At 39.0% G+C, this 27,917-nt stretch overlaps 2 protein-coding genes and 1 non-coding gene across 4 annotated transcripts in view; all 3 read left to right on the top strand.

The window, feature by feature from the left end:
• The window catches only part of IPO7 (importin 7), a 33,657-nt gene extending 9,851 nt beyond the window's left edge, over positions 1-23,806 (top strand). The window contains exons 3-25 of the mRNA XM_030948759.1: positions 544-697; positions 1,033-1,191; positions 3,481-3,637; positions 4,244-4,333; positions 4,739-4,833; positions 4,936-5,020; positions 8,012-8,146; positions 8,655-8,754; positions 9,803-9,879; positions 10,225-10,341; positions 11,124-11,213; positions 11,738-11,903; positions 12,645-12,805; positions 13,627-13,755; positions 15,371-15,437; positions 15,516-15,641; positions 15,936-16,033; positions 17,414-17,509; positions 18,219-18,439; positions 18,545-18,750; positions 19,119-19,325; positions 19,678-19,794; positions 22,078-23,806. Coding sequence (XP_030804619.1) covers positions 544-697; positions 1,033-1,191; positions 3,481-3,637; positions 4,244-4,333; positions 4,739-4,833; positions 4,936-5,020; positions 8,012-8,146; positions 8,655-8,754; positions 9,803-9,879; positions 10,225-10,341; positions 11,124-11,213; positions 11,738-11,903; positions 12,645-12,805; positions 13,627-13,755; positions 15,371-15,437; positions 15,516-15,641; positions 15,936-16,033; positions 17,414-17,509; positions 18,219-18,439; positions 18,545-18,750; positions 19,119-19,325; positions 19,678-19,794; positions 22,078-22,175 — 2,951 coding nt within the window. The 3' untranslated portion in view covers positions 22,176-23,806. The remainder of the gene's footprint in view (positions 1-543; positions 698-1,032; positions 1,192-3,480; positions 3,638-4,243; positions 4,334-4,738; positions 4,834-4,935; positions 5,021-8,011; positions 8,147-8,654; positions 8,755-9,802; positions 9,880-10,224; positions 10,342-11,123; positions 11,214-11,737; positions 11,904-12,644; positions 12,806-13,626; positions 13,756-15,370; positions 15,438-15,515; positions 15,642-15,935; positions 16,034-17,413; positions 17,510-18,218; positions 18,440-18,544; positions 18,751-19,118; positions 19,326-19,677; positions 19,795-22,077) is intronic.
• Positions 11,406-11,586, top strand: LOC115904860. The gene has a single exon (XR_004060818.1). It is a non-coding gene; the product is annotated as a small nucleolar RNA SNORA23 (small nucleolar RNA).
• Positions 23,807-26,497: 2,691 nt separating the features above from the next.
• ZNF143 (zinc finger protein 143) overlaps positions 26,498-27,917 on the top strand; it is a 38,284-nt gene continuing 36,864 nt past the window's right edge. For both annotated transcript variants that reach the window (XM_030949541.1, XM_030949540.1), the window contains exon 1: positions 26,498-26,602. The gene's annotated coding sequence lies outside the window, so the exon portion shown is untranslated. The remainder of the gene's footprint in view (positions 26,603-27,917) is intronic.

The following is a 27,917-nucleotide window of genomic DNA, read 5'->3' as shown; positions in this document are numbered from 1 at the left end:
TTATATTCTGTCACACAAGCAGTTTGGATTTGGTTGTCAAATGGTAAATGCAGGGTTTGTTCCAGGAGCCTGATTGCTACAAATTGCTGTAGCCCATAACCTTGCTATAAAGGAGCTCTGTTTCTCTAGCATTCATTCCTGTATCACTAACTTAGATATTTTTTTTTAGCTTACAAGGGCTGTTTCAGGTTGTCATTAGTATTGATCAGCTTTTCTTTTTCAGTTTTAATGAAAATATTGAGAAAATCATTATAATGGATTTTTCAGAAGTGTGTTGCTAAATAGTTCCACAGCTACTTATCTGAATCACAGCTAAAAGCAATACCTGTAGTATTTTTATATTAAATGGGTGAAAGAGTATCAGTTTAGTAAATTACTGGGTTAATAACTTGCATGGTTTATGTATTTTGATTCTCCTAGTTAGGAAGGGACAATGATTTTGTAATTTTGGTCAGCTTTGTTCTAGAAAATATTGGCTTGCAAGATGTGTGTTTGTTTTGTGCTTTGAATGGCTGCCAGCTGATTTGCCATCTTGTTTCACAGGGGTTATCTACTTGAAAAATATGATAACCCAGTATTGGCCGGACCGTGAAAGTGCTCCTGGGGAGATCCCACCTTACTCCATCCCAGAAGAGGACAGACACTGCATCCGTGAGAACATTGTAGAAGCCATCATCCACTCTCCTGAGCTGATCAGGTGCACACTTTCAGCCTCTGTGTCAATTGCCTGTGGATTCTGACCCTTGGGCTTCTTTCTTTTTATATTTTTCCCCCTGCTGAGATCACCCACGTGCTAAGCATCATCGTCACACACTGTTTATCCTAAACATAGAATTAATCTAGATGGAAAAACAGTTTTCAGCTTGTGTAACATGTAGAAATTTGTAGAATATTAAGCAGAAACTACAGAACCTAAACCTTCTAAACAAAAAGGAAGTCTAAGTATGGATAGTATCTGTTGCTTCAACACTACAAGAATATTATTAAAATAATAGTAGTAACTTTTTTAATTGTTGTGCTTTTGATTTCCAGAGTGCAGCTTACTACTTGCATTCACCACATCATCAAGTATGATTATCCAAGTCGCTGGACTGCAGTTGTGGAGAAAATTGGATTTTATCTCCAGTCTGACAATAGTGCTTGTTGGCTTGGAATTCTTCTCTGTCTTTATCAACTTGTGAAAAACTATGAGTAAGTTCTTTCTTCATATAAACCAGCAGAATTAATATATTGGTGTCTATTTTTTGTACTCTGTGTATATTGTAACCATGTAGAATTGTTTATGGGACTGCACAAAGGTGATGGAAATGTAATCTTGGAAAGTATTCTTGGCTACTTGCTGTGCAGGTGCTGGCTCATGTATCTTCTCAACTAAAATGACCAAAACTGCCTTCATTAAAAGTTGGAATTCAGAAAAAAAGGATGTTATAAAACATTAGTGTGGTAGTTGTTTTTATGGATTGATAGCAGTAAGAAAGTGTGCTCAAAATCATGACTTTTGCAGGACTTTATTATTTAAAATAGGTTTAAACTTTTAAACAATTTGTACTCTAGTACTTGGTGACAGTAGCCATAAAAAGGTTTCAAAATGTGAAATCTGGAATGTTGGGAGCTCAGAATTAGTTAACTGACTTTGGTATGATCACTTGGGTGATCAGAGAAAAGGACAATCCTGGGGTCAGGGAATTGTAGTAGTGGAACTGATGGGATCCACAGCTTACTCTTTCAAAGTGTTGGAATGCATAGCATTTCTTTTTCAGGTTCTTGATTTAAAATGTTGCATGGAAAAATGTCCATCTAATTTAATGATTTTTACGTCAGTCAGCGTAAAACAGTGAATGTCAGTTTCTCAAAAATACTTTTACAGGAATGCCATAAAAATCTTTGTAATCCCAAGTGGGAGTTTTCTTAGTGGCTGAAAATTGTAAGTCCTGCTAGGAAAAGAAAACAAAAATTTCTCACTTGATTTTCAGCTTAAAGATCATTAACCAAATATGCTGCAGAGATCTGGGAGCTGTAAATGAAGTGTTCAGTGGCAGTGAATTCTGATGATAGAAATAAATGCATGTTTAGGGATCTGAGTGCAGTCACTGTGTGATAAGGCACCAGGTGTGTCTGTAGTCTCAGCTGATCAAACACTTCAGCTGAGGCCAGGAGCTTCTCCTGCCTGCTCAGCTTTCTGGTGGACTCAGCAAGGGTGAGTTTCATGTCACCAGTCATGTAGGAGTGTGCACATTTCAGTGTTTCAGTCAGTTTAGTGGGACACAAATCTGTGTGATGTTATTACTTTGATCAAGTTTTTACTGCCTGAGTTGTAGGAATATTTAAGTTTTGAATTTTTTTTCCTTAACATGGGACATAAATATGTTGGAGCTTTTCCCTTTTTTTTTTCTTCAAATTCAACCTGCAAGATCAAATGGCTGCTCTTTGCATAGTAATTTTTTTCTAGTATTTTTCATTTTTCTTGTGAAAATTAGAAACAAGGTTTTCCTGAGCAACATTTTATTTTAATGTTTGGGTTTCTGGTTCAGAAAATGCATGACGACTGTGTTATTGAATAGGATTTTGGAGCTCAGTATTTTGTAGTAGTTGGTACAGACCATGCCATCTGGCAGCAGACTCAGTAGTCATTTTTTTGTTGTATTTTGAAAATTTCCACTGTTCAGGAAGCTGAGTATTGATATTTAATATTAGTGAAAAGTCTACAAAAAATGTGTTTGAAAAACAAACCAAACCAAAGCTTAATCCTCTAACCCAGAAATCTCCCACAGAAGTCCAAGAGTCTGACAAGTGTTGATTGCTGAATCAAGAAACAAATGTACAATCACAAAATGATATTTTACCTTGTTATTGTCATCACTCTGCTGTGATAACTCTTGATTCAGTTAGGAGTTTCTTGTGTATCATTTAAAATCTAGGGCAAAAATTTCAAAATATGGCTTCATTTCCTTTCAGGAATTTAGAAGTGTTGGAGAAAGGAAGTGGAGCCTTGTTTTCAGCGTGGGCAAGCTGGTGGGCTGTCCCTAGCATAGAAGGTGTGAGGTTTTACTTCAGGGGTGGTTGCCTGCTCAGAGTCTGCCCCACCTTCCCAAGCAGGAGGGAATCCAGAGCCTGGAATGCCATCCTCTCTATCAGATTGTTGTCTTTGGGCAAATTAAATGGTGAGATGTGAGAGCCATCAGTGCCAGGCTGTGAGAGGCTCCTCAGTTTGCTTTATCCAGTGTCAGTGAAGCAATGTAGCTTCTGCAAATATTTTGAGAAACTGTGCACTCTGATTACTGTATTTCTTATCTGTAACACCATCTGGCTATGGCTTTATTTCAGATTGTGTCACAGGAACTGGCTGGGGGTTTCTTTTTAAGTGACAGGTTGTTATGAACTGTCATATAACCTACTTGTGCCTACACTGGGGCAAGGTAAGGTTTTTCAATTTAAAGCCACCTGAAACAACTACAAAACTGGTTTTGTTCTTCTCTAAAGGTACAAGAAACCAGAGGAGCGGAGTCCCTTGATAGCTGCAATGCAACATTTTCTGCCAGTCCTGAAGGACAGCTTCATTCAGCTCCTGAATGATCCATCAGACCAGTCTGTCCTCATCCAGAAACAGATCTTCAAAATATTTTATGCTCTTGTCCAGGTAAAAAACGTTGTATATACTTGAACAATAATTTAAAGCATTATGCTTTTCATTAAAATAGTGAATGACAGAAATATTACAGTATTAGATTACATTTGAATAATTTTCTCTACTACTCAGCTCCATGAATCACAAGTTTCTGATTGTCTTGTGCTTTTACTTTTGAGCAGTGCTATTCTAGATAAAAGTTACACATGCCATCCTCTAAGGTAGGGTGTTTGCTGAAAACCAGTTAGAAAACGAGTTTTCTAAGGACAGATTGTGGAGGCCAGCCTACAGAGAATTACCAGTGTAAATATAGCAGTTTGGAATGGAACTGCTGTTAAATGCCTCAGAAATTAGAGTAACATCCATTTAAGTAGCATTTTAGCATTGCATAAGCACAATGAATTGGAGCAAAGACCTCTAGCACCTTTGAGGAAATTTAGGATATAGGTTAGATGGTGTTGAGTTCTTTAGCCTGGTTTTTGAGGCAAATTTCTATCTTTTGTGGTGTGGGGAAAGATTTGAAAGCTAAAATTTAAACTGTAAAAGTAACATAAATTTATTATAAAGCAGTTAAAACATAATTTCTTTTTTTGTTTGTTTTCTTTTTTTTTTAACCAGTACACATTACCTTTGGAGTTGATAAATCAGCAAAACCTGGCTGAGTGGATAGAAATCCTGAAGACTGTTGTTGATAGGGATGTACCAGCTGTAAGTGGCTTTTGGCTATTAATGTCTTTAAGTATTTTTCATTCACTAGAATGTTATTTCTGTGTTCTTTTTTACAGATGCCAAGAAAATAATAAATAAAAATATTAGGCTATATGGGGAGTTTCAAACAGACTAAACAAATTTTTAAAATATGTAGCTTTGTATGCAAGTTCTATTTTTAAATTATAGCAAAACTTATTTTGGCTTCTTGTTTCAAAAATTTTTGATCATGTAGGCATATTTCATGGGATTTATTTTTAGATATGCTCTGCTTCATACTTCTATTAAACTAGATGTTCAAATGGCAGGTTAAAAGCAAGATACACTGTGTAGTTGTTCTAATTAGATATCATTTGAACTCTTTGTGAATAATTGGTAAATAATGTCTTTTTTTTTTCTCTAAAGGAAACCCTTCAGGTTGATGAAGATGATAGACCTGAGTTGCCTTGGTGGAAATGCAAGAAGTGGGCGTTGCATATCTTAGCTAGGCTCTTTGAGAGGTATTTTCTCTTCCATTATTATTTTTTAAAAATCTCCAAGCAAACATTCAAGTCAGTAATATTGCTGCAGCCTTGAGTTTACATACTTGCTTCTAATTCTAGGTATGGAAGCCCTGGGAATGTTTCCAAGGAGTACAATGAGTTTGCTGAAGTTTTCTTGAAGGCCTTCGCTGTTGGTGTTCAGCAAGTAAGAAACACTGAGTGTGGGGGGAGTGTTAGGATAAGTTTAGAGTTAGTACTGGTTGCTTATTTCATTATTTGCTGAATTGCTCTTATTCACAGTTTTTTTTCAAGCACATTGGTATGGAAAGCAGTGATGTCTGTGGGCTAAAAAAAAAGACTGATCAAGAAATTATCAATTTGCCACATATCACAATCCACTTTCCACTTACAAGCCCTCAAATAAGCTTCAGACAAATGCTACCAATTTTTTTCCTTTCTGAAAGAGATGGGTGTATGTGGTGTAGCTGACCTTCAGAATTACCTTTTAAACTCTGATACAGGTTGTTTTTACTTAAAGTATGTAAATGCTAAATTTTCAGCCTTCTGCAAAAGCCTGATGAAGCAGAGGCTGTCTTATAGACAGGTAATTCTGATGTTCCCTTTCCGCTCATCTCCTTGTTTTGGGGTTGCCACTTGTGCTGTGTTTTTGAGGTAAATTTGCTGTATGCAAATAATCTTTGGATTAATTAAAAACTTCAGGTATGTTTTTATAAAATTATCTCATATTTGGTTCATAAATACCTTTATTTTAAGGTTATTATATTGCAAATATAAATAGACTATTGATTTAAGAAAATCTCACAGTGCAGAATGTTTTCTTTAAAGCCTTTGAGTCAGACAAACAGTTCTTGATTCAGTTTCAGTTCTCTTAATTTCTGATGAAATTATAATGAATTACAGAACTTTTAAAGATGAAATGTAGAGGAAGTGTCTCATAAATCCGTGCATTTTGAAGGTTGGCCAAAGTATGGAAAGCATTTTTCACATGAAGTGTGAGGCAATATATCCCAACCTTCTGCTCAGGGAAGTGGTGTCAGCTTTGCTTGCTGAGGTGCTCACCTGTCACCTCTAGATGACATTAGACAGATAATTACTGCATGTTCTTTAAGGCCTTACTGGTTGCTTTGCACTTCCAAGATAAAATGAAGTTCTGACAAAGGGCTATGGCCAGAAGTAGTCTTTGAAAAGATAATTTTAACAGTTTGACAAAATGCTCGTTTTTCTTTACATTCTCTTTGAATCAATTTTGATCCTTATTGTTATTACAGCTAGGAAGCTCCTAAGAATTCAGGTATTTAAAGAAAACTGCTAAAAAAAATCAATACTTTGGCAGGCTTAGTTTGTTCCTAAACAATAATGTAACTTGTTTAGGAAGACAGACTATGTTCTGCCCTCCATTTTTATGCAGAAGATAGATCTTGGGCCTTTGCTCAGGACATGGAATCTGCCAAACAAATGTTGTGGAAGATTTTTGAGCAGGGTGTGTTTCTTCACAGAAATTGTAAATCTATTAATTACTGAAGAATATAAATTTGGATAATATGTTTCATGAACTCTCTACTCTCCAAAGTGTTTGCACCCTTTTAGTAAAGGAGTAATAGATAAATATAAGGCATAAGACTACAGGTGGTTCAAGTATTAACTTGAAATATACTGCTAATATTATTGTCCTAATTACTTCTCATTGATTAGCCCCCTCAAAAAAAAAATCCTGTACATTCAGCATTCACTTTAGCTAAACTTTCTTAGTTTGTCCAAACCAGGCTGAGCTGCCTAGCTGGAATACCCTGAATTTATCCCTTGTGTTAGCAGCTGTTTTGCTCAAGACACTTCTCAGGAGCCAGAACTAAGCCCTGGTTGGACACTGCTGCCTTGTAGTTCTTGGCACTGTTACAGAATTTTATTTTATTTGCCCCAGAGTGTCCATGCTGTTTTTTCTCACTGCAGTTCTTAAAAATGTTCTTAAGTTTTTAATATCTTTACCTACTACATCTGAATCATGAAACTACATTCATCTTCTTGGCTAGTTGTAAAAAACCCTGCAATTTGATCTTTCGCTCTCTTCTTTTCTATCCTAACTCAATACCTAATGCCACAAAAGCTTGTACTCAGGTGTTGGTACCAAGTAATTTCTCTCTAAATCCTGAAGGTTTTTAAACATGAGCAGTTCAAACTTTGGGAAGTGATAAAGCATCTAGAGCATAAAACTGTTTGTAAAGCTGTGAATATGTTGATGACTGAGTGCATGCTCCTTAAACTGAAGTACAAGGCAATTCTTTTGGGAAAAACACTTCAGTCTTTGTGTAATAAATGGTATCAACAGCATTCATTTTCAAAATAATGAATCTTGTTTTCCCTTGATTTTTATTTTGGTAGTATTACAGATTGATCAATATCTTTCCAGCTCCTTTGTTGGGATTTTTTAAAAAATGCTTCTTTTGTGTGAAGACTTAAATGAAATCCTGGCAACGGGATTTGCCATTTCTCTCCAATTTTAGTCATGCTGCTTCTGAAGGTGCAGTGTTTCCACTGACCTGGATTGGGCTACAGGGAATTCCTTTGCATTACCCGTGCAAACCTCTCCTGTGAGCTGGAATTTAATTACTAGTCATGGTCCCATGTCCTTTTCATGACCTTATTTGTGGAGAAGCATGGTCTTGAACACAGGTGGATCCCTGTGAACGAGTTCTGGAGAACTGCAGAAGAGTTGAGGCCAGAAAGCCAAAGGGAGTATCTGGCTGCTGGATCACTCCACACACACACATTGCTCACAGCTCTGTGAGGCAGCAGAGGCACAGACTGTGGAGTGTTCTGATCCAGTGGCTGGGTGGGAATTTCTGCCCCCAAAGAGTGAAGATGGAATATCAAACCTCAGAGGCAGAGGGCAAAGCCCCCTGGGGTGTGTTGGTGGTGAATTAGCATGTATGGTTTGTGTTATTAAAGGATGGTATTTTTAAAAGGTGTGCAAGCACCCACTATGAGCTGCAAATTGTCTTATAAAATTAACAATGACATTTGGTAGAAGGCTTAGTCAGTACCCATTTTAGCCTAATGAATAAAGGGGGATTTTGTTCAGTTTGGAGGGGTTCTTATGTAGGCTTGTGAGGGAGGGTAGAATTGTGGTGAAAATGGGCTGTGCTCAGTATAAGACACTGACGAGATCTGATTTCTCTAGGTGTTGCTGAAGGTGCTGTATCAATATAAGGAAAAGCAGTACATGGCTCCTAGAGTTCTGCAGCAAACACTAAATTACATCAATCAAGGAGTGTCTCATGCAGTCACCTGGAGGAATCTGAAACCTCATATTCAAGTAAGCCATTTTTGGGGTTTAATACTTACATGACTCAGAAGTACATTAGTCAGTCTACTGTAGAGTGTTTCCAGCCTTGCTATAATTCACATTTTAGGCGCTTCTCTTATAAATTGCTGGTGGAAAGAGTTTAGGCCAGTTTAATGAAGGTTACCTTGAAACATGAGCAAAGGCACTAATTTATTGCTGTCTCTCCTTTGTGCTTTAATTTATTAAAGATTACAATCTAACACAGCATATTTGGAGATGGTGTTAGCTGCTGAATTTATGGCATTAAATCATCTCCACATGCCATTATCCAAAGCCAGTTTAGTATCTTGTGTTGTATTGTAACTCTGCTTAAACACAAAAGATGGGCTTCTTTGTAAAGTGCCACATAAATCCACTCTAAATCCAAATAGTTTTAGAATGTTACCGACAGGATGGAGAAAATCTATAAAATATAGGACAGAATGCAGAGATTGATTTAGTAATGCTAACCTGCTTTCAATCTCTTTTTTTATTCTAGGGAATCATCCAAGATGTTATTTTCCCATTGATGTGCTATACAGATGCTGATGAAGAGCTTTGGCAAGAAGATCCATATGAATATATCCGCATGAAATTTGGTGAGCCTTTGAAATCTACTCATGTTAAAAAATGGTTTCACGCAAAGGATGGGATTTTTATGGGGCGTTTTTGTGAAAGCAGAGGTGGATTTAATCTTTAAAAACAAAAGAGAGAGAGAGAAACACATTGTATTAACCAAATAATAGAAGTTGGATGTATTGGTGGAAAGGAGAGGGCTACAACAGTCATCAATGGCACAGGAGTTTGTGCATTTGTGAAAGTATTTCATTTACAGTTACAAAGTTTTTATTGCAAGTCAAACAGTCTTGGTCTTGCTAGCAACAACTGCATAAATTTAATGTCATTTAAAGGTTATGCCACAAACAGCTAATATTTCAGGCCCTGCATTTCTTAGGGGATTTCACCCATGGCACAGTTCAGAGCAGACTTACGCCAGTGGTAAATGACAAGGTATGGAGTAAGCCTGGCATTCCAGACTTGTCCCATTTCACCTCCTGTGCTCTGCTACTTTATGTTGGGGTTTACTCTAAGTCTGTGCAGTCCTCTGAGGCTGGGAACAAAAAAAAATATACTTCAGACTCCCTGAACAAATTCATCCCCTCACTAGGAATGTTTATGTGGCTGGAACAAAGAATCTTGAGGAGTTTGGGAGTTTTTATCCCTCAGGTCAGAGGCATACCTGTAAACACTACAGGTATTGCACAAGGCTCTGATAATCCTCTTCTGCAGAGAAATGAGAAACAGTGCATTTTTTAACCCAATTAATTCTGTGTGCTGGCCTGTAGAGCAAATAACATCCATGTTAAAACTTGACTGTTGTGTCTGCTTCTACTGTTGAAAACGATTTATCTTAAAAATAAGAGACATAGAACTTGAAATTAGACATGTAGAGGCAGTCATCATGGAAAACATGAACCATATGTATCCATATGGTATGTATACGTTGCTCTTTGGTCTTGGAATATCTCTAGCAAGATAGCATGATTAACCACCTGAAGGGTGCTCTTTTTTTCATATTAAATAGATTGGGATCATGAACTGTAGTAAAGGACTGGAATTTAAAACTGTTACAATGTTATTTAACAGATGTATTTGAAGACTTCATTTCTCCAACAACTGCTGCTCAGACATTATTGTTTACATCGTGTAGTAAAAGGAAAGAGGTAAGTTGTTCAAGGATTATACTGAAATACCACCAGCTAAATTCAGTTTATTTGCTGAAAGAGCTATTAATAAAAGTTTTTATTTTTCTGTTCTGATATCATAGTATGCTAAAATTTGAAATTCCAAATTTATTTTGCACTGGTCTATTTATGGTTTTTTGTATTTGCAAATTCCCCTAGGACCCATTCTTGACAGAATATTGTGTGTTTATAACAAAGACATAAAACATTGCCCACATTCCAGACTTGGAGCAGGCTATTAGATATTGTAGCATTTCAGAGCACAGAGAATGGTACCTGGGGTGATTGACTGGAATACTGTGACTGACCTTACATGTAATCTAGGTCCTGCAGAAGACAATGGGCTTTTGTTATCAAATCCTTACGGAGCCAAATGCTGATCCTCGCAAGAAGGATGGTGCTTTACATATGATTGGTTCTTTGGCTGAAATTCTCCTAAAAGTAAGCAGAACAAATCTAGTAGTTCTTTTCATCCTTTTTTTTTGCCCCTCCTATGCTGTTTCTAACATGTAGTGCCTTAGAAGAAATGCAAATAGCTCTGAGTTCACAAGTTTCTGAATTGCTGCCAGGTTTTTTTTTAACTGTTGAACTTAATTGTTTTGGGTTTAATGTCAGCTTAATTACTTAATTACCAAAGTTTTATAGACATGTTCAAGTTCAGTTATTAAGTTCCTTTAAGTTCTGTGCTTCTGGTGAGAATTACTACACCATTTCTATGCTTCACTTAATTACATTCCTTTTTTTGTGGAAGAAAGGAAAAAAGTGCACAGTGAGAGGCTGTTTATGTAATGGACTGGTTTTTGTGTCTAGAAGAGAGGAAATAAAAATGAAATTAGAGATGTTGCTTGGTTAAAATGGTAGCAAAATAGATGCATGGCATGGACTTGTATTTGGACCATAGCTCTAAGCACTTTCCCTGACCACTTTTACTTTTGGTGCCAATGTGCTGCCAACAGAAAGGTGTCTCTTGGGGTTAAAAAATGGCTGGGGAAAAAGGTGTCACTATTATGACTGAAAATTTTAAAAATCCATGTAGGATCCAAGTTCAATTACTAATATAGGAGATCATTGTTACATCATTGACTTTAAAAAAGGGATAAGTGAAAAGTCTGAGGGTTTGTTGCACTCTTCACACTTTATCACGTGTGACTTTTTTTACTGGGATAGAAATACATTTTTATATGAAGTTTTAAACTGATGTGCTTCCCTTCATATTTTGACAGAAAAAGATCTATAAGGATCAGATGGAATATATGTTGCAGAATCATGTGTTCCCTCTCTTCAGCAGTGAGCTGGGTTACATGAGAGCTCGGGTAAGGAAGTGTGGCATTTACTGGTGAGAAACACTGTTCCAACTGAAGAATTCAGAAATCTGCAATTTCTTCCCTCTCACAGATGCTCTCCTTTCTGCACCTTTTCCATAATAAATTGTACAGCTTTTCCAGGGACGGGTACTATTTTTTACATGTGATTATAGATAGCCCCTGTGTAGTTTTGGAATGGCTGCAGCGCTGTGTGCACAGTTTCCCATCTGTGTCTGGTGGTAGGGTCTGTGTGTGTTTTGCACATAGACTGTACTGCTCACACAAAACCTGTGGCCAAAGATGAACCTGAGATCATAGTACTGGTTTAGTGATGTCTGCAAGACAGCCTCCCACTGACCAGCCTCCACACTCTCAGACATTTTCATCTCTGACAACTCTTACAGTATCTTTATTCATCAGGAGTTGCACCTCAGATTCAATGATTTTTGTAGGTTATGGGTATACAAACAGTTGGTAATCCTCTTTGTAGCTTTTGCAGCTCTGAATTTCTTCAATGTCTTTTTTTTTTTCAGGCTTGCTGGGTTCTTCATTATTTTTGTGAAGTCAAATTTAAAAGTGACCAGAATCTCCAGACAGCCTTAGAACTCACGAGAAGGTGTCTGATAGATGATAGGGAAATGCCTGTGAAAGTAGAAGCTGCAATAGCTCTTCAAGTTCTCATCAGTAATCAAGAGAAAGGTAGGAGCCTTTTCCTACAGCTACAGGAAGCTTTAATGGAATAGCTGTTAACTTTGTGATATTCAGGCAGACTTGTTCTCTCCTTCCCTGATGTTAATTTCCCTCTTGCAATTGTAACTTGTAATCATTTACTCTAAATTTTTCAACTAGAAAAGTTTAATTTTTAAAAATAAATTGCATTTTAACATTTTAAGACATTATGATTATTAAAATGTAGTAAACAAGAGCTTCATGGTACAGTAAATCCAGTTTTATGGTACCTAATAATTGAATCAGAAATACAGTGGCGATATCTGTCTTGGCATATATTCATTCATGTTAAAGTTTATTTAAAGAAATAAAAAACTATCTTGATCCAAGCAGGTTTTAGATGGCTTAGTATTCCTGAAGCTGGCATAAAAGCCACAAAGCAAACATAAACTATATATTTAATACTTCAGGTAATTTGACAAAGGTGTATATATACCAGTTCCCATTCAATTAACATTTGCATTGATCAGTAATCTTGCATTTTATTAATTCAGACTTCAGTGCTCTGGTTTTCAAACTTAAATTTCAATCCTCTTGTTATATATTATTAAAATCTGTTCTGAATGGTAGTATTGCTATAATGATTTATTCTACTCATGGTTTTGGCATGTTAATGCTGAAGCAGTAAATAAAGTTATTTGAGGTGTAGGTTCTTAAACTGATCTGTGGTTTTCTAAGAATGTTAATTCAAACATTCCACCTGTTTTACAGCTAAAGAATATATTACTCCATTCATTAGACCTGTAATGCAAGCTTTGCTTCATATTATAAGAGAGACTGAAAATGATGATCTTACTAATGTGATTCAGAAGATGATCTGTGAATATAGTGAAGAAGTTACCCCAATTGCAGTAGAAATGACACAGCATTTGGTGAGACTTTACAGTGGCTTGGGAAGATGTTTAATATGGGAAAGATTGGTGTTTAAAATTGATAGTTGAGTATGACCATCAGTTAATAGCTGTTGTCACTCCAGTCTAAGTGCATTGATACAAGTAATTTTCTTCATTTAGACAGTGTTTCATCAGAAGTGGCTTGATAACTTACACTGAGTAGAAATTTCTCTAAGAACAATTCTAGAAATGTTTGTGAAATCTTTGCATATTTCCTCCTGATAGTGGTAATAATGAAATTGGTAGCACATTTTAGGTAGTCTCTATAATGTCACTTAGGTTGTCTGTTTTAAAATATTTAAGAGTAAATTTTTAATTAAAAGTTTCGTGTGAAAATAAAGTTGAATCTGCAGGAGAAATTCAGAGCTTGAATGGCCATATCTAGCAAGTTGTATTAATGGTTGCAAAAGCAGAGGTCAGCTCAGTGCTTCCCTATTAAAGGCCTTGGAGTAAAAATGGAATTGTTTGTGTGTCCTCTCTGGGAATGCGTGCCAAGTGTTCCAGTCTACAGCTACTGAGGCAACTTTGTGTCAGAAGAACTTACCAAGGGAAAATGTATTCTTTTGCATGGGACATAATGTCATTTACATATTTTCTATCAGGAGTAGATAAAGGGTAAAGACAGCTCCAATAGTTTAACATCCAAATTTTATCATCCTGAGAAGAAATTCTGGAGCAGAGCAGTCACTTGCTATTATTTGTACACACTTTCTCAGCAGAAGTCCTTCTGAAATTGTGTAGAGTGCCAGACTTCTACAATTTATTGACATATTTATGGGTTGTTCTGCTGTTTTGTGCAGGCAATGACATTTAACCAGGTAATCCAGACTGGTCCAGATGAAGAGGGCAGTGATGACAAAGCAGTGACAGCAATGGGAATCTTGAATACTATTGATACACTTCTCAGTGTAGTTGAAGATCACAAGGAAGTAAGTAAAAATTACTTTAAAGTTGATATGTATGGTGTAAGAACACTGTAAGTCTTTTATAGTCCTAGCATTGTTACATGAAAAGCTGTCCTTTTGGCCAAAAAGATATTAAAACAGAAAATAGTGAAGTACTTATCATGTAGCCAAGTTGTGACAGAGTGGGTCACTTTTCTAATGCAATACATGCAGTAATAGAGCATAAATGTTGCCACAGTATTTCCCATAAGAATCCAGCTTCTTGTTCAAATAGTAGAAGCAATGTGTCTGTAGCAGGTGGAGCTCTGTCAGCTCAGCTGGGAACACACATCGGATTTGATGAGGTCTGCCCTTCAAACAAAACACATAAAGCTTCACATAGCTGTAAACATTGACTCTGCTGGCTGGGTTGGCTCTCTGTGACAGAATCGATGTGGGTAAATACAGCTCTTGTGGCTGTGCTCAGAGATGGGGATTTTACCTGCCTCATCTGCCCTGGAGAATTTTCCTCTGGGATTAAAACTTCTGTCATTTCGTTTTGGTTTACTGAATGGAGTCACTTCTGTCCAGAGTACAGCCAGTTCAAAAGATGCTATTTCCAATTAAAATCTTTATTGACAAAGTCAGCTACAGGCTTTTAATAAATACATTATAGTTTTTTAGTGACTAAAAAGTTCAGTAATAAGCTGTAGAGCTCTGAAGGCTTCATTGAAGAAGCAGCATCAAATTCCCAAGGAAATTCCCAAGAATTCAGTGCTGCCACACCAAGGACCAGCTCAGATCATTTACTTGTTGCTAGAGCTGTTTGTACTTGTTTTTGTCAGTAAATCCTTGCCTTCTAAGTTAAGAGTCTGTGTAATGATATGCTAGTCCTGAGGAGCTCAGTTTGAAAATGTTGACCAGTAAACATTTATATTTAGAGACATCTCCCACAGGATGACCAGTGTTCCAAGAGATAAGGTATTTAGCAGGTTAGGCTCAAATCCTGTTCTGCATAGCTAAAACCAGAAACTCAGCCTTTACTTGTCCCTGTGCAAGGTGAGTGCCCTCAACAGGTTATTGACTGTTTTGTTAGCTATTTCATGGACTAACAGATACCAGTTGGGAACACTGACTGAATCTGTAGGACCAGCATTTACACTGGTGGTCTCCATACCATATGAACATCCTAAGCTAGGTTTGGGAAGTGGTTTGGTATTTAGGATTTTTTTGGTTTTTTTTTTTTTTTAATTTAATTTCTTTTCTGGGATAGAAAATACCTCCTGTGATTTCAATTGTTTACTCCTTTGAGATATATATATATATATTTGCTTACAGTGTTTTAATGGGACTGAACTGGTGCAGAGGGTTAGTCAGGCTTTTCTTTTTAAAGGATTCCCTATAATGAGATTCTTCCAGTACTCAAAAACCACCTTGTATTGAAAGCTATCTTGCAAGTCCTTAGCTGAGTGCTGAGCACAGCTGAGCTGTGCTGTTACACATTTAGTGCTCTAAAATGTGAGGCATTTCTAATAGTTCTTAAAAACTATATTGTATATATAGAAGCTGCTTTGACAAATTTTAAAATGTGTTTCATTTCAACTCCAAAGTATTGAAAATAGTCATTACCTGTTCTTTTTTATTTTATTTTATTTTTCAGATTACCCAGCAGCTGGAAGGGATCTGTTTGCAAGTGATTGGAACAGTTTTGCAGCAGCATGTATTAGGTATTTGTACTTCTGCTGGCTTACTTTTAGAAGTGCATGGCATTGGCATGCTATTTACCTAGATTCTGTTTGTTTTAGAGTTCTACGAGGAGATCTTTTCCTTGGCTCATAGTCTGACCTGCCAACAGGTTTCTGCACAAATGTGGCAGCTTCTTCCTCTTGTGTTTGAAGTCTTCCAGCAGGATGGTTTTGATTATTTTACTGGTAAGTAATATAAATAAATCAGGGAGCCAGAGGGTTTCATGGATGCAATTTCAGCCATACAATTAATTGCATCATGACTGAAATCTTAGGAGAACACTCAAGTGAGGTTACACTTGAAATATTTTTATTTTGCTGTTGCTGCTACCAGACTTGTTTTGCTAAGGCACCTATGACTTGCAGGCTTATCTTGGCAAGCATTATGCAAGAACTGTAATTATTAATACACAGATTTCAACCTGATTTTAATAGCAAACAGATGATACCTAACAGTGATCATCCTTCTTTTTAACACAGATATGATGCCTCTCTTGCATAATTATGTGACTGTTGATACAGATACACTTCTGTCAGACACAAAATATCTTGAAATGATCTACAGTATGTGCAAGAAGGTGAGTAGATTCCTGTGTGGTAACAAAACCTGTCATCTCTGAAGAAATAACCGTGTTAAACTGGGTATTTTTTTCCACAGCAGCTTTTGACTTCTGCTCTTTAAAGCATTTTGCTATCTAACATCCTCTAAGATTCCTGAAATTACTAAGTTATTGCAGAGAATTTTAAAGAGATTGCATCAAAATTTCAGATACATGCTTTTGGCAGAAGGGAAAAAGAAATCCTACACAACAAAAGCAGAATAAACAAAGCAGGTTTGGTGCAATACACTTTGTGCATATGGGCATGCAAGACAGATTGCAAAAGGTAGGTGGATTCTTCCATCTGGGATTTGTAGCCTCACCATGGCCAGGATACACATGCTGCATGTGTGCTGAAGGTCTGACACCTGTGTGCTAAATAAGTGTGTGGGGATGGAAGGTAAAGGGACAGGAATAGGAAGTTGTCTCCCCGAGTTTGTGCCACATCAGTGGTGAAAGCTGGGAGCAGAATGCAGTTGGTCTGACTCAGTCCAGGCACTTTTGGGCAGGGTTTCTGTATTTTAATTTGTATTACTGGGCTTTCTTTGTCCAGTCAAATTCTAGAATATACAGCTTTCTAGAGTGTTAGCACCATGTGAGGAAAGGAATACTTTTTTATAAGATATGTGTTAATGCTTTACCATCTCTAATAGTAATAGATTTCAGATTTCCACTCCTGGATATGGGGTGTGGTGTCTATAATAAGAGCTTAGGTGAACTGTCAGCTGTGATGCCCATGGTATTTCCTGAGTAATTCTTTTGAAAATGTTAAAATATTACAGTGAATAACTATTTTAGTATTCTATAAATACTCGTGAATAACTCTTGCCAGCCTTTGTTGAAAACAAGTTGCAACCAGGCCTATTGGGATGTTTGTAATTTCTTGGAATCTTATATATAAAATTAGCCTGTCATGACCACTTAGTGATTGGTGTTACCTGAGCACAGTGAATTTTTAACATAGGTTTTAGGTATTGCATGATCTTCCACTGGATAGCCCATTTTTGTAAATAAAACTTCTACAAAATTCAGTACATTGATGGATAAGTAAAGGTTTTCTTTCATTTATGGAAATAATCCTTGGCAAAATAGCAGCTGATGCTTTTACAGTAACTGTGATAGGCTCAGCATCCATAGAGATCTTGAGTATTTGTACATTTGGTTTGTTTTGCCCAATTCCAGCAGTTTCCAGTTCCTGGTTGTCACACTGAGCCATTGCTGTAGATCTGGCTGCTTCACTGATGGCTGTTAATGCTGGCATTGTTAGAGGGGGTAAATTCATACCAGCTTTTCAAAGCAAAGCAGTGTCTAGAGAATACTCCTTGAGGGGATACACCACCAGTAATGGCTGTGTTTCAGGTCCTTACAGGAGTTGCTGGAGAAGATGCAGAATGTCATGCAGCAAAGCTGTTAGAAGTAATTATTCTTCAGTGTAAAGGGCGTGGCATTGATCAGGTTGGTAATGACTTTGGTTGCTAAAACTAATACTTTTAAAATATTTATTGTGTAGTATGAATTGATTATGTATTAAGATGAGTTTTGTTATGAGCACTTCATGTGGTGCAACTGATAATCCTGTCAGTGTTACTCACTGAGAGCACTGCAGAGAGTTCTTGCATGCTTTGGCTCAGAATTTAGGACACTGCAAAACTGGTGTTTTCATGAGTCTGGAAGAGTGCCACCTGAGGAGCATCTTGGTTCTAAAAAGTCAATTAATTGCATTCGACGTTAATTGTAGTGAATATTTAATGAAAATTATTCTGTCAGCCTCATAGCTTTGAAATAATGAAGAATGAAAATGAAGTTCCTAGAATCCAAATCAATATAATAGAGGGACCAGGGACTTCATTATGTACATATGGCAGTTGAAATTTGAGAGATGAATAAGTTGATTTTTCTGGACTTTGTAGTGTACACATTTTCTCTACTTTCCATTTTTAATACACAAGATTATAGAACCAGAAGTTACATTTGCTGTGCAGGATGTCACAAAATCCATGTGATTAAATATTTTCACATTTTCATTTCATCTTTGTATCTGACTTCTGCTGGCAATTAAAAATGACTCAATTTTATGCCATCTGTGTTTATGTGCCACACTGTTGAAGTACAGAATGACAAGTTTTATTTTTGATCACTGAGTGTGAATGTTCTCACTGTCCAGTGCATACCCTTGTTTGTGGAAGCTGCCTTGGAGAGACTGACCAGAGAAGTGAAAACCAGTGAACTGCGAACCATGTGCCTCCAGGTTGCCATAGCTGCTTTGTATTACAATCCTCATTTACTATTAAACACGTTGGAAAATCTTCGTTTCCCCAATAACGTGGAGCCTGTCACCAATCACTTCATAACTCAGTGGCTTAATGATGTGGACTGTTTCCTGGGGTGAGTGTTTGTACTTCTGGAGATGATTCTCTGTGATACACCTGTGTATGACCTGCTTGGAAATCATGACAAAACTTGCAACTGTTCTACTCTTCTGTTTTGTAGACTCCATGACAGAAAGATGTGTGTCCTTGGCTTGTGTGCTCTTATTAATCTGGAGCAAATACCACAGGTTTTAAATCAAGTTGCTGGGCAGATCCTGCCAGCTTTTATTCTTTTATTTAATGGATTGAAAAGAGCATATGCCTGTCATGCAGAGCATGAAAATGACAGTGATGATGATGATGAAGCTGAAGAAGATGAGGAAACAGGTATGGAGACGGAACCTTTGATACTATTTTGTATGTTTCATTTTTTCCTGATGGAGATACTGAGTTCCTATGTGAAATTATTCTGAGTATCCTAATTCCAAAAATGAAGCACTGCAGTAGAACACCGGATATCTTTTTGACAACTTTTAAGTCTATCTGTATAGTATATATAGTGCAAAGTATATATTACTTTCCACTCCCTCTTAAAACTGACTTCTTCCAGGGCAGAGTTAAAAGAGCTCCCCCCTTTCCAGCCTGCATGGTATTGTTACCACTTCCACTGCCTGTTTTACCTAATTAGCCACATTTCTAAAGAATTGTTCTTGACATTTTCAAGATAAACTTTTGTTTTTTTATAATTAACTTAGATGAGCTGGGGAGCGATGAAGATGACATTGATGAAGATGGTCAAGAATATCTTGAAATTCTAGCAAAACAGGCAGGTGAAGATGGAGATGATGAAGACTGGGAAGAAGATGATGCTGAAGAAACTGCTTTGGAAGGTTATTCCACAATTATTGATGATGAAGATAACCCTGTTGATGAATATCAAATATTTAAAACAATTTTTCAGAGTAAGTAACTGTATTTCTTTTCCCGGCCAACAAGTTACATTTCAGCTTTAGTGTACGCTGTTAACTAGAACCTGTTCAAAACTTCCAAACAAGCTTTCCAATATGGGCTTGAACCATTTCTTTCTTTGGAAAGGAGATGGCATTGTTAAACTTCTATAGCAGAGGGAGTTGCTTGAATGAATTTACAGTGGTAGGGAGGAGGTCAGAAGCTGTACTAGTGTTTAAGTGTCTTGAATTATGTAACCATAACAGAATATTATTCTGATTAAAACAGCAGTGAGTGAGTAAGGTCTGAGTTCTAGAACATTTTAATCAGCACTTTCCTTTTGCTCATGTTTTCTCTCTGCTGCAGCAATTCAGAACCGTAACCCTGTGTGGTACCAGGCTTTGACCCAGGGCTTGAGCGAGGAGCAGAGGAAGCAGCTGCAGGACATCGCCACCCTGGCGGACCAGCGGCGGGCAGCACACGGTACTCACACCTTCACACAGCACTGCCTCCTGGGCCCTGCCCTGCCCTGGGGGGGCTCAAGGAGCATGAAAATGACAGTGAGGATGATGATGATGTGCTCAAGGAGCACAGAACAGGCCTTTCAGTCAAGCCTGAGAGTGGCTCCATCAGAACAGGGTTGTTAGAAAGCTCTTAGAATTGCCAGCCTCCATGCACAAACTGAGTGGCAATACCACAGGTGAGAGGAGTGCTAGAAACACCTGGGGAGGTAGCCAAGGAAATAAAAGCATATTTGTCCTAATTTCTTAGATTTGAAAACAATTTATTTGATTACCTGAAGATAGTTGAACTCCAGGTATGTTTACAAACACATCAAGTGACTGATGAATGATTTCCTGAGGTATCACATAGTCCAGCTGGGATAGACAAGGATTCTGTGGGTAGGAGAACACTAAATTATGGAAGTAGTACCATCTGTAAAGCCACATCATTAAGCCTATTAAATATTACATAGAATACAGATTTTTAAATCTTTATTCAGTTCGTATTTTTTCCTTTTTTCCTAGGTTTTCACTTTGGAGCATAAGCCAATATATATAACACTATTAAGTCAAGACTGCATATTGAGGGATCAGTCCAGCCTCATATCCTGTGTCTTAGTGAGCAGCAGTTGCTACAGATGTTTCAAAATAGAAATTGATAAATTTTTCAATAAAAATATTGGTAGTAAGAATATACCAGCCTCATATCATCTGTCTCAGTGAGCAGTTGCTACAGTCATCTGTCTTAGTGAGCAGTTGCTAGAGATGTTTCAAAACAGAAATTCATCATTTATTTCAGTGAAAATATTGGTAGTAAGAATACACATTTAATAAGTGCTTTTTAAGAGAGAACAGCCTAAATCACCTCACAAAGCTTGTTTGGGTCCAGAATGATCCAATTTTAATGATTATAAAATACAGTTTCACTGTGACTCCTATCAAGCAGTAGACATTTTTTAATGTAATTTTATACTACTGCATTTTATGGAGACAAAAGAGTTTGAGGTGTGTGTTTGTTTGTTTGTGGTTTTTGTACTGTTTTTTCAGAGAAGTTGTAAAGTTTAATTTAAGTGACCAGATCCCTATGGGAAATTCTTGCCTACTATCACAGCACACTGATACTACGTTTAGGCTACTTACCACACATGGGGACATCCTGTTAGAAGGATTTGAAATACAGTTCTCCCTTATTAATATAGCTTAGAAGAATTTCTATATGCTGAGAGATTTGTCTTCTGTGGAGCTGGGAGGGATTCTCCCCCTATGCTCCATTAGCCATGACAACATTTTTGTGGCTTGTTTTCAAAGAAACAGAGCCAAAATGCACATTTGCCAGATAATATGAGCTGACCTGTATTCCCAGAGAGATTGCAACTGTTTTGATTTAGGAGAAAGCTCTCAGACCAACATAAGACATTAATAAGTTGTTGTTATCTTGGCCTGGGAATAATACAAGCCACCTTCTGCATTATCTAGATTGTAGTAAAGGTACAACCCAAATTACCAACCTGATTTTCAGTTGTCCATGTATTAGAGCTTGTAAAAAGCAGTTTACAGTAATCCCTGTCCTACAGCAGCGTTTATAGGATGGTAAAACCAGACACCTTAACAATCACTGGTAGTTACAGTGATGGATATGTGCACCTCAGATGTCTAAAGATCTTAAATTCTGGTTAAAAATTAAAAGCGATCAACTTGGTAGTTTTCTCTCAGAATTATGTTTTGTGGTCTAGTAACCTAAAGTCCAGATTACCTGCTTGGGTAGCAGGATGTGTAAAAAGGCTTTTTCTGGTGCTTCAGTGGTGGTTTCTGCTTATATAGTTGAATTGAGATAGGAACACCAAAAATTCAGCGAATATCTGTGTACTGCTTTTTTGCACATGCTCTGTTACTGATTAGACTGCAAAGTCTGTTGATGTTAACCAGAAAGAATTGTGTGCCTGTTACCCAATTTATAAGTGCAGTATTCTTTCTGGTCCTGTTTCTGAAGTACAGTCATGTCCAAAAGCTAAAGTGTGGGCTTTTTACAGTACAAATTCATGAAAGCATGGTGGTAACAATATTGAGAAGTTAAAAAAAAAAATAATCAGTCCATCTGTTCTCTGGGGCCTGGCACATCTCACTTGTGGGTGCTGATTCCTTGGCTGGGGAACCCCAGGTTAAACCTGTATCTCAGAGAAACTCAAAGTGGTCAGTCACAGAATCTTGGTCTGTCTTCTCCCCTGCACACACACTAAAACTTCTTCTGTTTTTTTGTTTTTAGAATCCAAAATGATCGAAAAGCATGGAGGATACAAATTCAATGCTCCAGTTGTGCCAACTTCATTTAATTTTGGAGGCCCTGCCCCAGGAATGAATTGAATTATCACTTTTCCTGCTACTGTGTGATTGTAGTGAAGAGCTTGTGTTCCTCCCAATAGTGGTTCCAGAACTGGTTCATGTTATCTACAACTCACTCTAAACTAATTTATAAATAGATTGGACAAAAGCCCCAGAAGTGGGACCTGATCATTCAACCTGATACTGGAAAGCAAACCAGAGGTTTTTTTGAAGATAGGAAGAATCTGAATTTAAAGCTTCAAATGACACACTTTGGAGATCGGAAATGAAGAGGGGATGTCGTGAAGGCAGCTTTTCTTTTTCTGAGGAAAAAAAACTAGACATGGGCTGCAGGACTATTTAAAATGTCTCATTTACAGTACAAGCTAGAAGGCAGACTTAATTTTTACACCTGTGGCAGTATGAGTATTTGCCCAGTTTCTTTCCCTTTTATCCCTACTACTGGGTGTCTATTCTTTTAATGTAAATAAGATAAGGTAATCAGATAGCCTTACTTAATCTTCATCATTTCCATTTATCAAGATTGTTCATATGTAGAATATTGGACACTTAATGTAGCACTACATAACTGATAAATCTGTAAATGAATTAGCACTTTCATATTGAAACAAGCCTGCTAGCCTATGTACAAAAATAGCAAAATGTTTGCTGTTTATAAAAATAAAAAATAAGGGATGTATTGGGGAAAATAATTTCAAGTTATTAATTTAAAATGAACTAGCAGTTTTGTACCTGGTGACTTTGTGGTGCAGTCACCTCTGGTTGTGACTTGAATTCGGATATGTAAAAAGGGGTTAGTGATATTTCATTGCTGCTAAAGAAAAAATAGCAACACCCTCCGTGTCCTTTGTTTTTTTTAAAGATCTCACTGTACAAGCTAGAAAATTGAACAAATATGTACTGTAAGCACAAAGAAAAGTTATCCTCTCTAAGGCAGGTAAATGAGACGTGAAGTTCTTAAGGTCAATTGAAGTGTATGGGTGAAACACCTACATATGCAATCTATTAAAAACCAGTGTCATTGGCTGATCTGGGCTATGGTATATAAATGCAATTTTTTTCCCCAGGTGTGCAGAATATTCTGTTTCCAGATCATGGTAGTGCAGGTGCACTACTCCTGCATTTCATTCCCCCTCTTTTTGCACTTGCAGCATTAGTGTGTGCTGTTGTCTGCCTGATCCAGACAGTGTATTTGAAGTTTTGCCAATCTTTCAGTTTTGAAGCCACAATTTTCTTCCTTCAAAGTTGCTATAGTAACTAGTATTTTAGCTAGAGAGGCAAAATACAGTTCCCTCTGGGACCACTATCAAAACCACTGTATGAAGAAGCCAGCAGGGAGAGGCTGTGAATGGGTTGGCTTAAATGCCCCCTTTTTCTTTTCTAAAAGCAAATCCATTGGCGTTTGATCTTGCCTTGAGATCATTGGTGTCAGGTCTTTTAAATCAAATGTTTGGGTTGGTTTTTTTTTTTCTTTAGGCTGTTTTTATATAAAAATGTCACCTGCTGTTACAATTGATATTAAACAAGCTACCTTAATTTAATGTAAGCCTCCAAAATTTAAATACAGGTTAAAAATAAACTGAGTTTTTATCTGTAAAAATGAAATGCACATATATATATATTATGATACTCAAAATGCAGTCTTCAGAAAATTGGTCTGTGTGGTGTGTTTTTTTGCATCAGCAGAGTAGCAGGATTTGGTGGTGCTTTGGGGTTTCCCTGCTGAGCTGCCCAGCCCCAGGCTCTGCCTGGCTCCAGCAAACGCTTCCCTGCACCCGGGGGACAAGGTGGGACACAGAGCCCTGGCCCAGTACCAAAGGGACACTTGGAAAGCAAAGCACCTGAGATGGAAAAGCCTGACTACAGAAGCCTTGGATGGGAATATCCATCCTCGTGGTGGTGTGAGACCTGGGATGGTTGCTGTGCAGCTTTAGGGGCTGCACAGAGCAGAACTCACTGGGGGTTGTGCCTCTAACTCACGGGCACTTCCAGATGTGCTCCAGGCCCCAGGGAATCTCTAGACAGGGTTTTATTTTTGTAGAAAAAGCTGACAGATGTGCTTCCAGCCTGCCTTCTTGCATTGCTTGGGAACACCCAGACAATTTGACAAATCATTTCTGAATATCTGCTGGTTGGGCATCTGCTTACCTTCACATGCATCCTAAAAATGCATGAGAAGCTTTGAGGACAGAGGAGCCATTTTGGGCCTCATGGCAGAAGATGTGACAGCAGCAGTGAGAAGGCTTCATGTATAAAGCAGATGACAAAAAAATAGGGGGAAATCACCAATTTTAGTGCTGTTGTCAGTTCTGGAACAATTATATTTTACAAGTCAAGGGAAGAATTTTACCTTGGTGTGAGGAATACAGTCTTACTTCAAGGGTGCTTTTATGTGTCACTAGACTGGCTAGCAAGGAGCATCTTTTTTAAGAATGGATCTAGAACTTTGCTTTCCTTTGCTCCAAGAAATGTATTTATATAAATTGCAAAACAATTTTGCATTGTTGTTGGTGGTGATAGCGCATTTTGTGATGCAATATATCAATTTCAGTGATACACTTATGTCAAATTAAAAACTGATCTTCCTCCTCGAACTTGCACTTATCCATTCCATTTTCAAGGATAATGCAACTCTAAAGGAAGAGCTGGGAAATTTAAAGCCTCTGTTTTTTTTTCTATTATGGAAGATCTCCTTGGATTAATAAACATCTAAAGCAAATCCTTATCTTCACTTATTTCAGTGTGGTGTTTTGAATGTAGCTGTATCCTTACAGTAGAGTCCTGCTCGACTTGCACAGCTCTCAGGTTTGTATTTCCCTCTCCAAAATATTGCTCCAAACAAATGTTAGGCATAACCAGAGTTCTCTTCAACTGTGTTAAATGTAAATAATAAGGTAGTTTTTTAAAATGCTGACATACTGGGTTAGTATTTTTCCCTTAATCACTGTCTTCAAAGACTTATTAATATGTATCAGCATAGTACCACAAAGCTCTATTCCAATCTCCTATAGCTTAGGACTTACTGTAAGATTTGTCAGGTCTGCAGTGGAATAATTACTGACTACCTGCCAATAAATAAACACGTAGGTGATTTTGTCTACTAATGGATACCTGGTAAATTTGAAGGGTTGATTATTTTTTCTGTGGAATCTTCTATTTGGCCAGAATGAGCCAGGTGGAAAAGCTTTGTCTGCTGCTGATTATCAGTTACTTTTCAGTCAGTACGTAGCTTTATCTTAAATGGTGTGCCACTGGTTTGTGTATTTCTGCTTTTCATAGCAAACCGCTGATGGTGTAAACATAAAGCACTTCAGAATGGGAAACAGACTGTAGTATTTTGCAAAGATTATAATAATCTATTAAGGAGAGTTGGCAAATCAGAAACAGGATTTTATCTTGGGTATTTCGCTGCTGCTGTACCTCGAAACAAACTGACGCCTGCAGCTTGTATTTGGCTTAACATTTACAATTAGGAAATCGTAAATTAAAGAAGAAAAATTGTTGGCAATTAGGCCTGTTAGGGAATAAGTATTTTTTGGCTTTTTGTACAACTGTACCAATTTTGGACTGCAAGAATTTCGAACTACTATTCTGGAGCAAAACGTAGTATTTTTTTACATCTCTCATGTTCAGGAAGATACCTTAAGTTCATCAGAGCTGGGCTTACTGTCCCATCAATGGAAATAATTCGCATCTACTTCACAACAGGGTTTTATGATAAATCACGTACGGAATTAACCGTAACACCTTTTGCTTGCCTTACACTGGGAGCTCTTGGGCTATTTTTTACACGTTTCCATACCTAAAAATCTCGTAAGGATAACACTCCCAAGCACAGCTTTAATCACAGCGTCCTTCTCCCTCAGAGCCGGGCTGGAATGGCAGCCGGAGATACCGCGGCAAGAGGCCGGGAAGGGAAGGGCAGAGCGCTCGCTGGCCCCGGCCCGGCCGCGCGGCCCCACGGGGCCCGCGCAGGGCCCAAGGGCGCGCGGATGGCCCCGGCGGAGGCGGCTCAGCTCCCCGGGCCCGGGGGCCGCTGTCGGTGCCCTCACCGTGCCCTGCCCGTCCCCGCCGCCTCAGGCGCTGCCGGCGCGCGCCGGGGAGGGGCAGGAAATGGCGCCGCTCCCCCGCTGGCGCGCGGGCGCCTCGCTGCCCGCTGCACAAAATGGCGGCGGCCCCGCGCCCGGCACAGCCGCCATGAAGCCGCGGGGCGGGGCCGCGGGCGCGCGGCCAATGGGCACCGGCGCGCGGCCCGCAGGAGGCCAATGGCGGGCGGCGGCGGCGGCGGCGCGCGCGGCGCGGCCAATGGGAGCAGCGGAGCCGGCGCTGCCGGGCCCCGCCCGCGGGGCGCGGGGCGGTGCCGGGCGGGCGGGCGGCGCCGAGCGGCCGTTTCCTGTCCTGGTGCATGGTGGTCGGACGGAGGAATTGTTGGAAAATTTCTCGGCGAGGTTCGTATATAAATGTGCTTTTACCCAGTGTGCCTTATGCTCCCTCCGCCATCTCCGGACGGGGCCGCCGCGCCGCGCCCGCCGCGCCCGCCGGCGGTGCTCGGGGAGGCGGGCAGGGGCAGCGGGGCGCGGGCGGCACCGAGCCGAGCGGCAGAGCCGCGGTGATAAAGCCGCTCCGCTCCGCGGGGCCCGCCCGGCCCCTCCCCGCCCGCCGGGCCCGCGGGGTCCCCCGGGCCGCCCCCCGGGCCCGCTCGGCGCTGCGTCACGGACGGGGGGCCAGGGGGGCGCGGGCCGGGGCGCTCCGGGCCCCCCGCCCGCCGTGCCTAAATCGGGGGGGCTCATCAATTTTTGCATTTTCCACGTTGTTTCATTTTTTGGGTTTTTTTCCCCCTATTTTTTAAATACACGTTTTTTGTCGCTATTATTTTCCGAAGGTGATATTTCCATGCTGTCGGCCGCCGAGCGGCATTAGCAGCCCTGGCCGGGGCTGGCCGGGCCCGCGCAGGCTCCGGCGGCGAATGCGCTGAGCCCGCCCGAGCCGCGGGGCTGCGGCGCGGCCTGGCCGCGCTCTCACGGGAGAGCTCCTGGCACCGCCGGCCTCCTCAAACCCTGCTGCTCTACTGCATCACCTCGCCAAAATACAAAAGCATCTTAACCTTTTTTTTTAATTTTTATTTTTTCTATTGCTCTTGTTCAAGTCATCCTTTTTTTTTTTTTCTAGAACTTCTAGTAGAACGTGATAACGAGAAGCTGCTCCTCTAGAATAATGGCCTGCAATACGCAAAGATTTTTATTTTGTTTTCTGATAAGGCCTTATTTCTGGTGCGTTTTCACCCAGAAAAAATGACGTGCCTCCCGTGCAAGTTTAATTTTTCTGTAAAAACAAGGCTGCGGTCGAGCAGCTCTGTTTTAAGTTTTAAATTTTTTAAAGTTTCATTTTGAACTATCAGAGAATTACTTTTGCCATCATATGCACATGAGTGATACCAGTATTTGTAAGGAATGTTATTTCTAGTCCAGTGACATAGGAACTGGTCTATCAGCTGTCTTTGCAGACTGTATAGCAGATATTTCTGTTGTAGCTTCTAGGTACCTGAAAAATGAAATCAGACTGTGCTTAACTAGCAGTTTTTTACATGCACATGATAGATTGTTAGCTTTGTGCGTTTGCCATACGGCTTTAGAATGGCAGAGTGCGGTGTAGCCGTGTTTTCATGGCTCGTTTCTTTGTATTTTGCATTAATGCCTTGAGCTTTCAAGCTGTGTTTGTGTCAAAAGCGATTTGTCTGTATCACTGCAGAAAAGGAACCTCAGG

Source organism: Camarhynchus parvulus, chromosome 5, assembly GCF_901933205.1.
Source record: "Camarhynchus parvulus chromosome 5, STF_HiC, whole genome shotgun sequence".
Lineage (NCBI taxonomy): Eukaryota > Metazoa > Chordata > Aves > Passeriformes > Thraupidae > Camarhynchus > Camarhynchus parvulus.
This window is presented reverse-complemented; position numbering and strand designations above follow the sequence as displayed.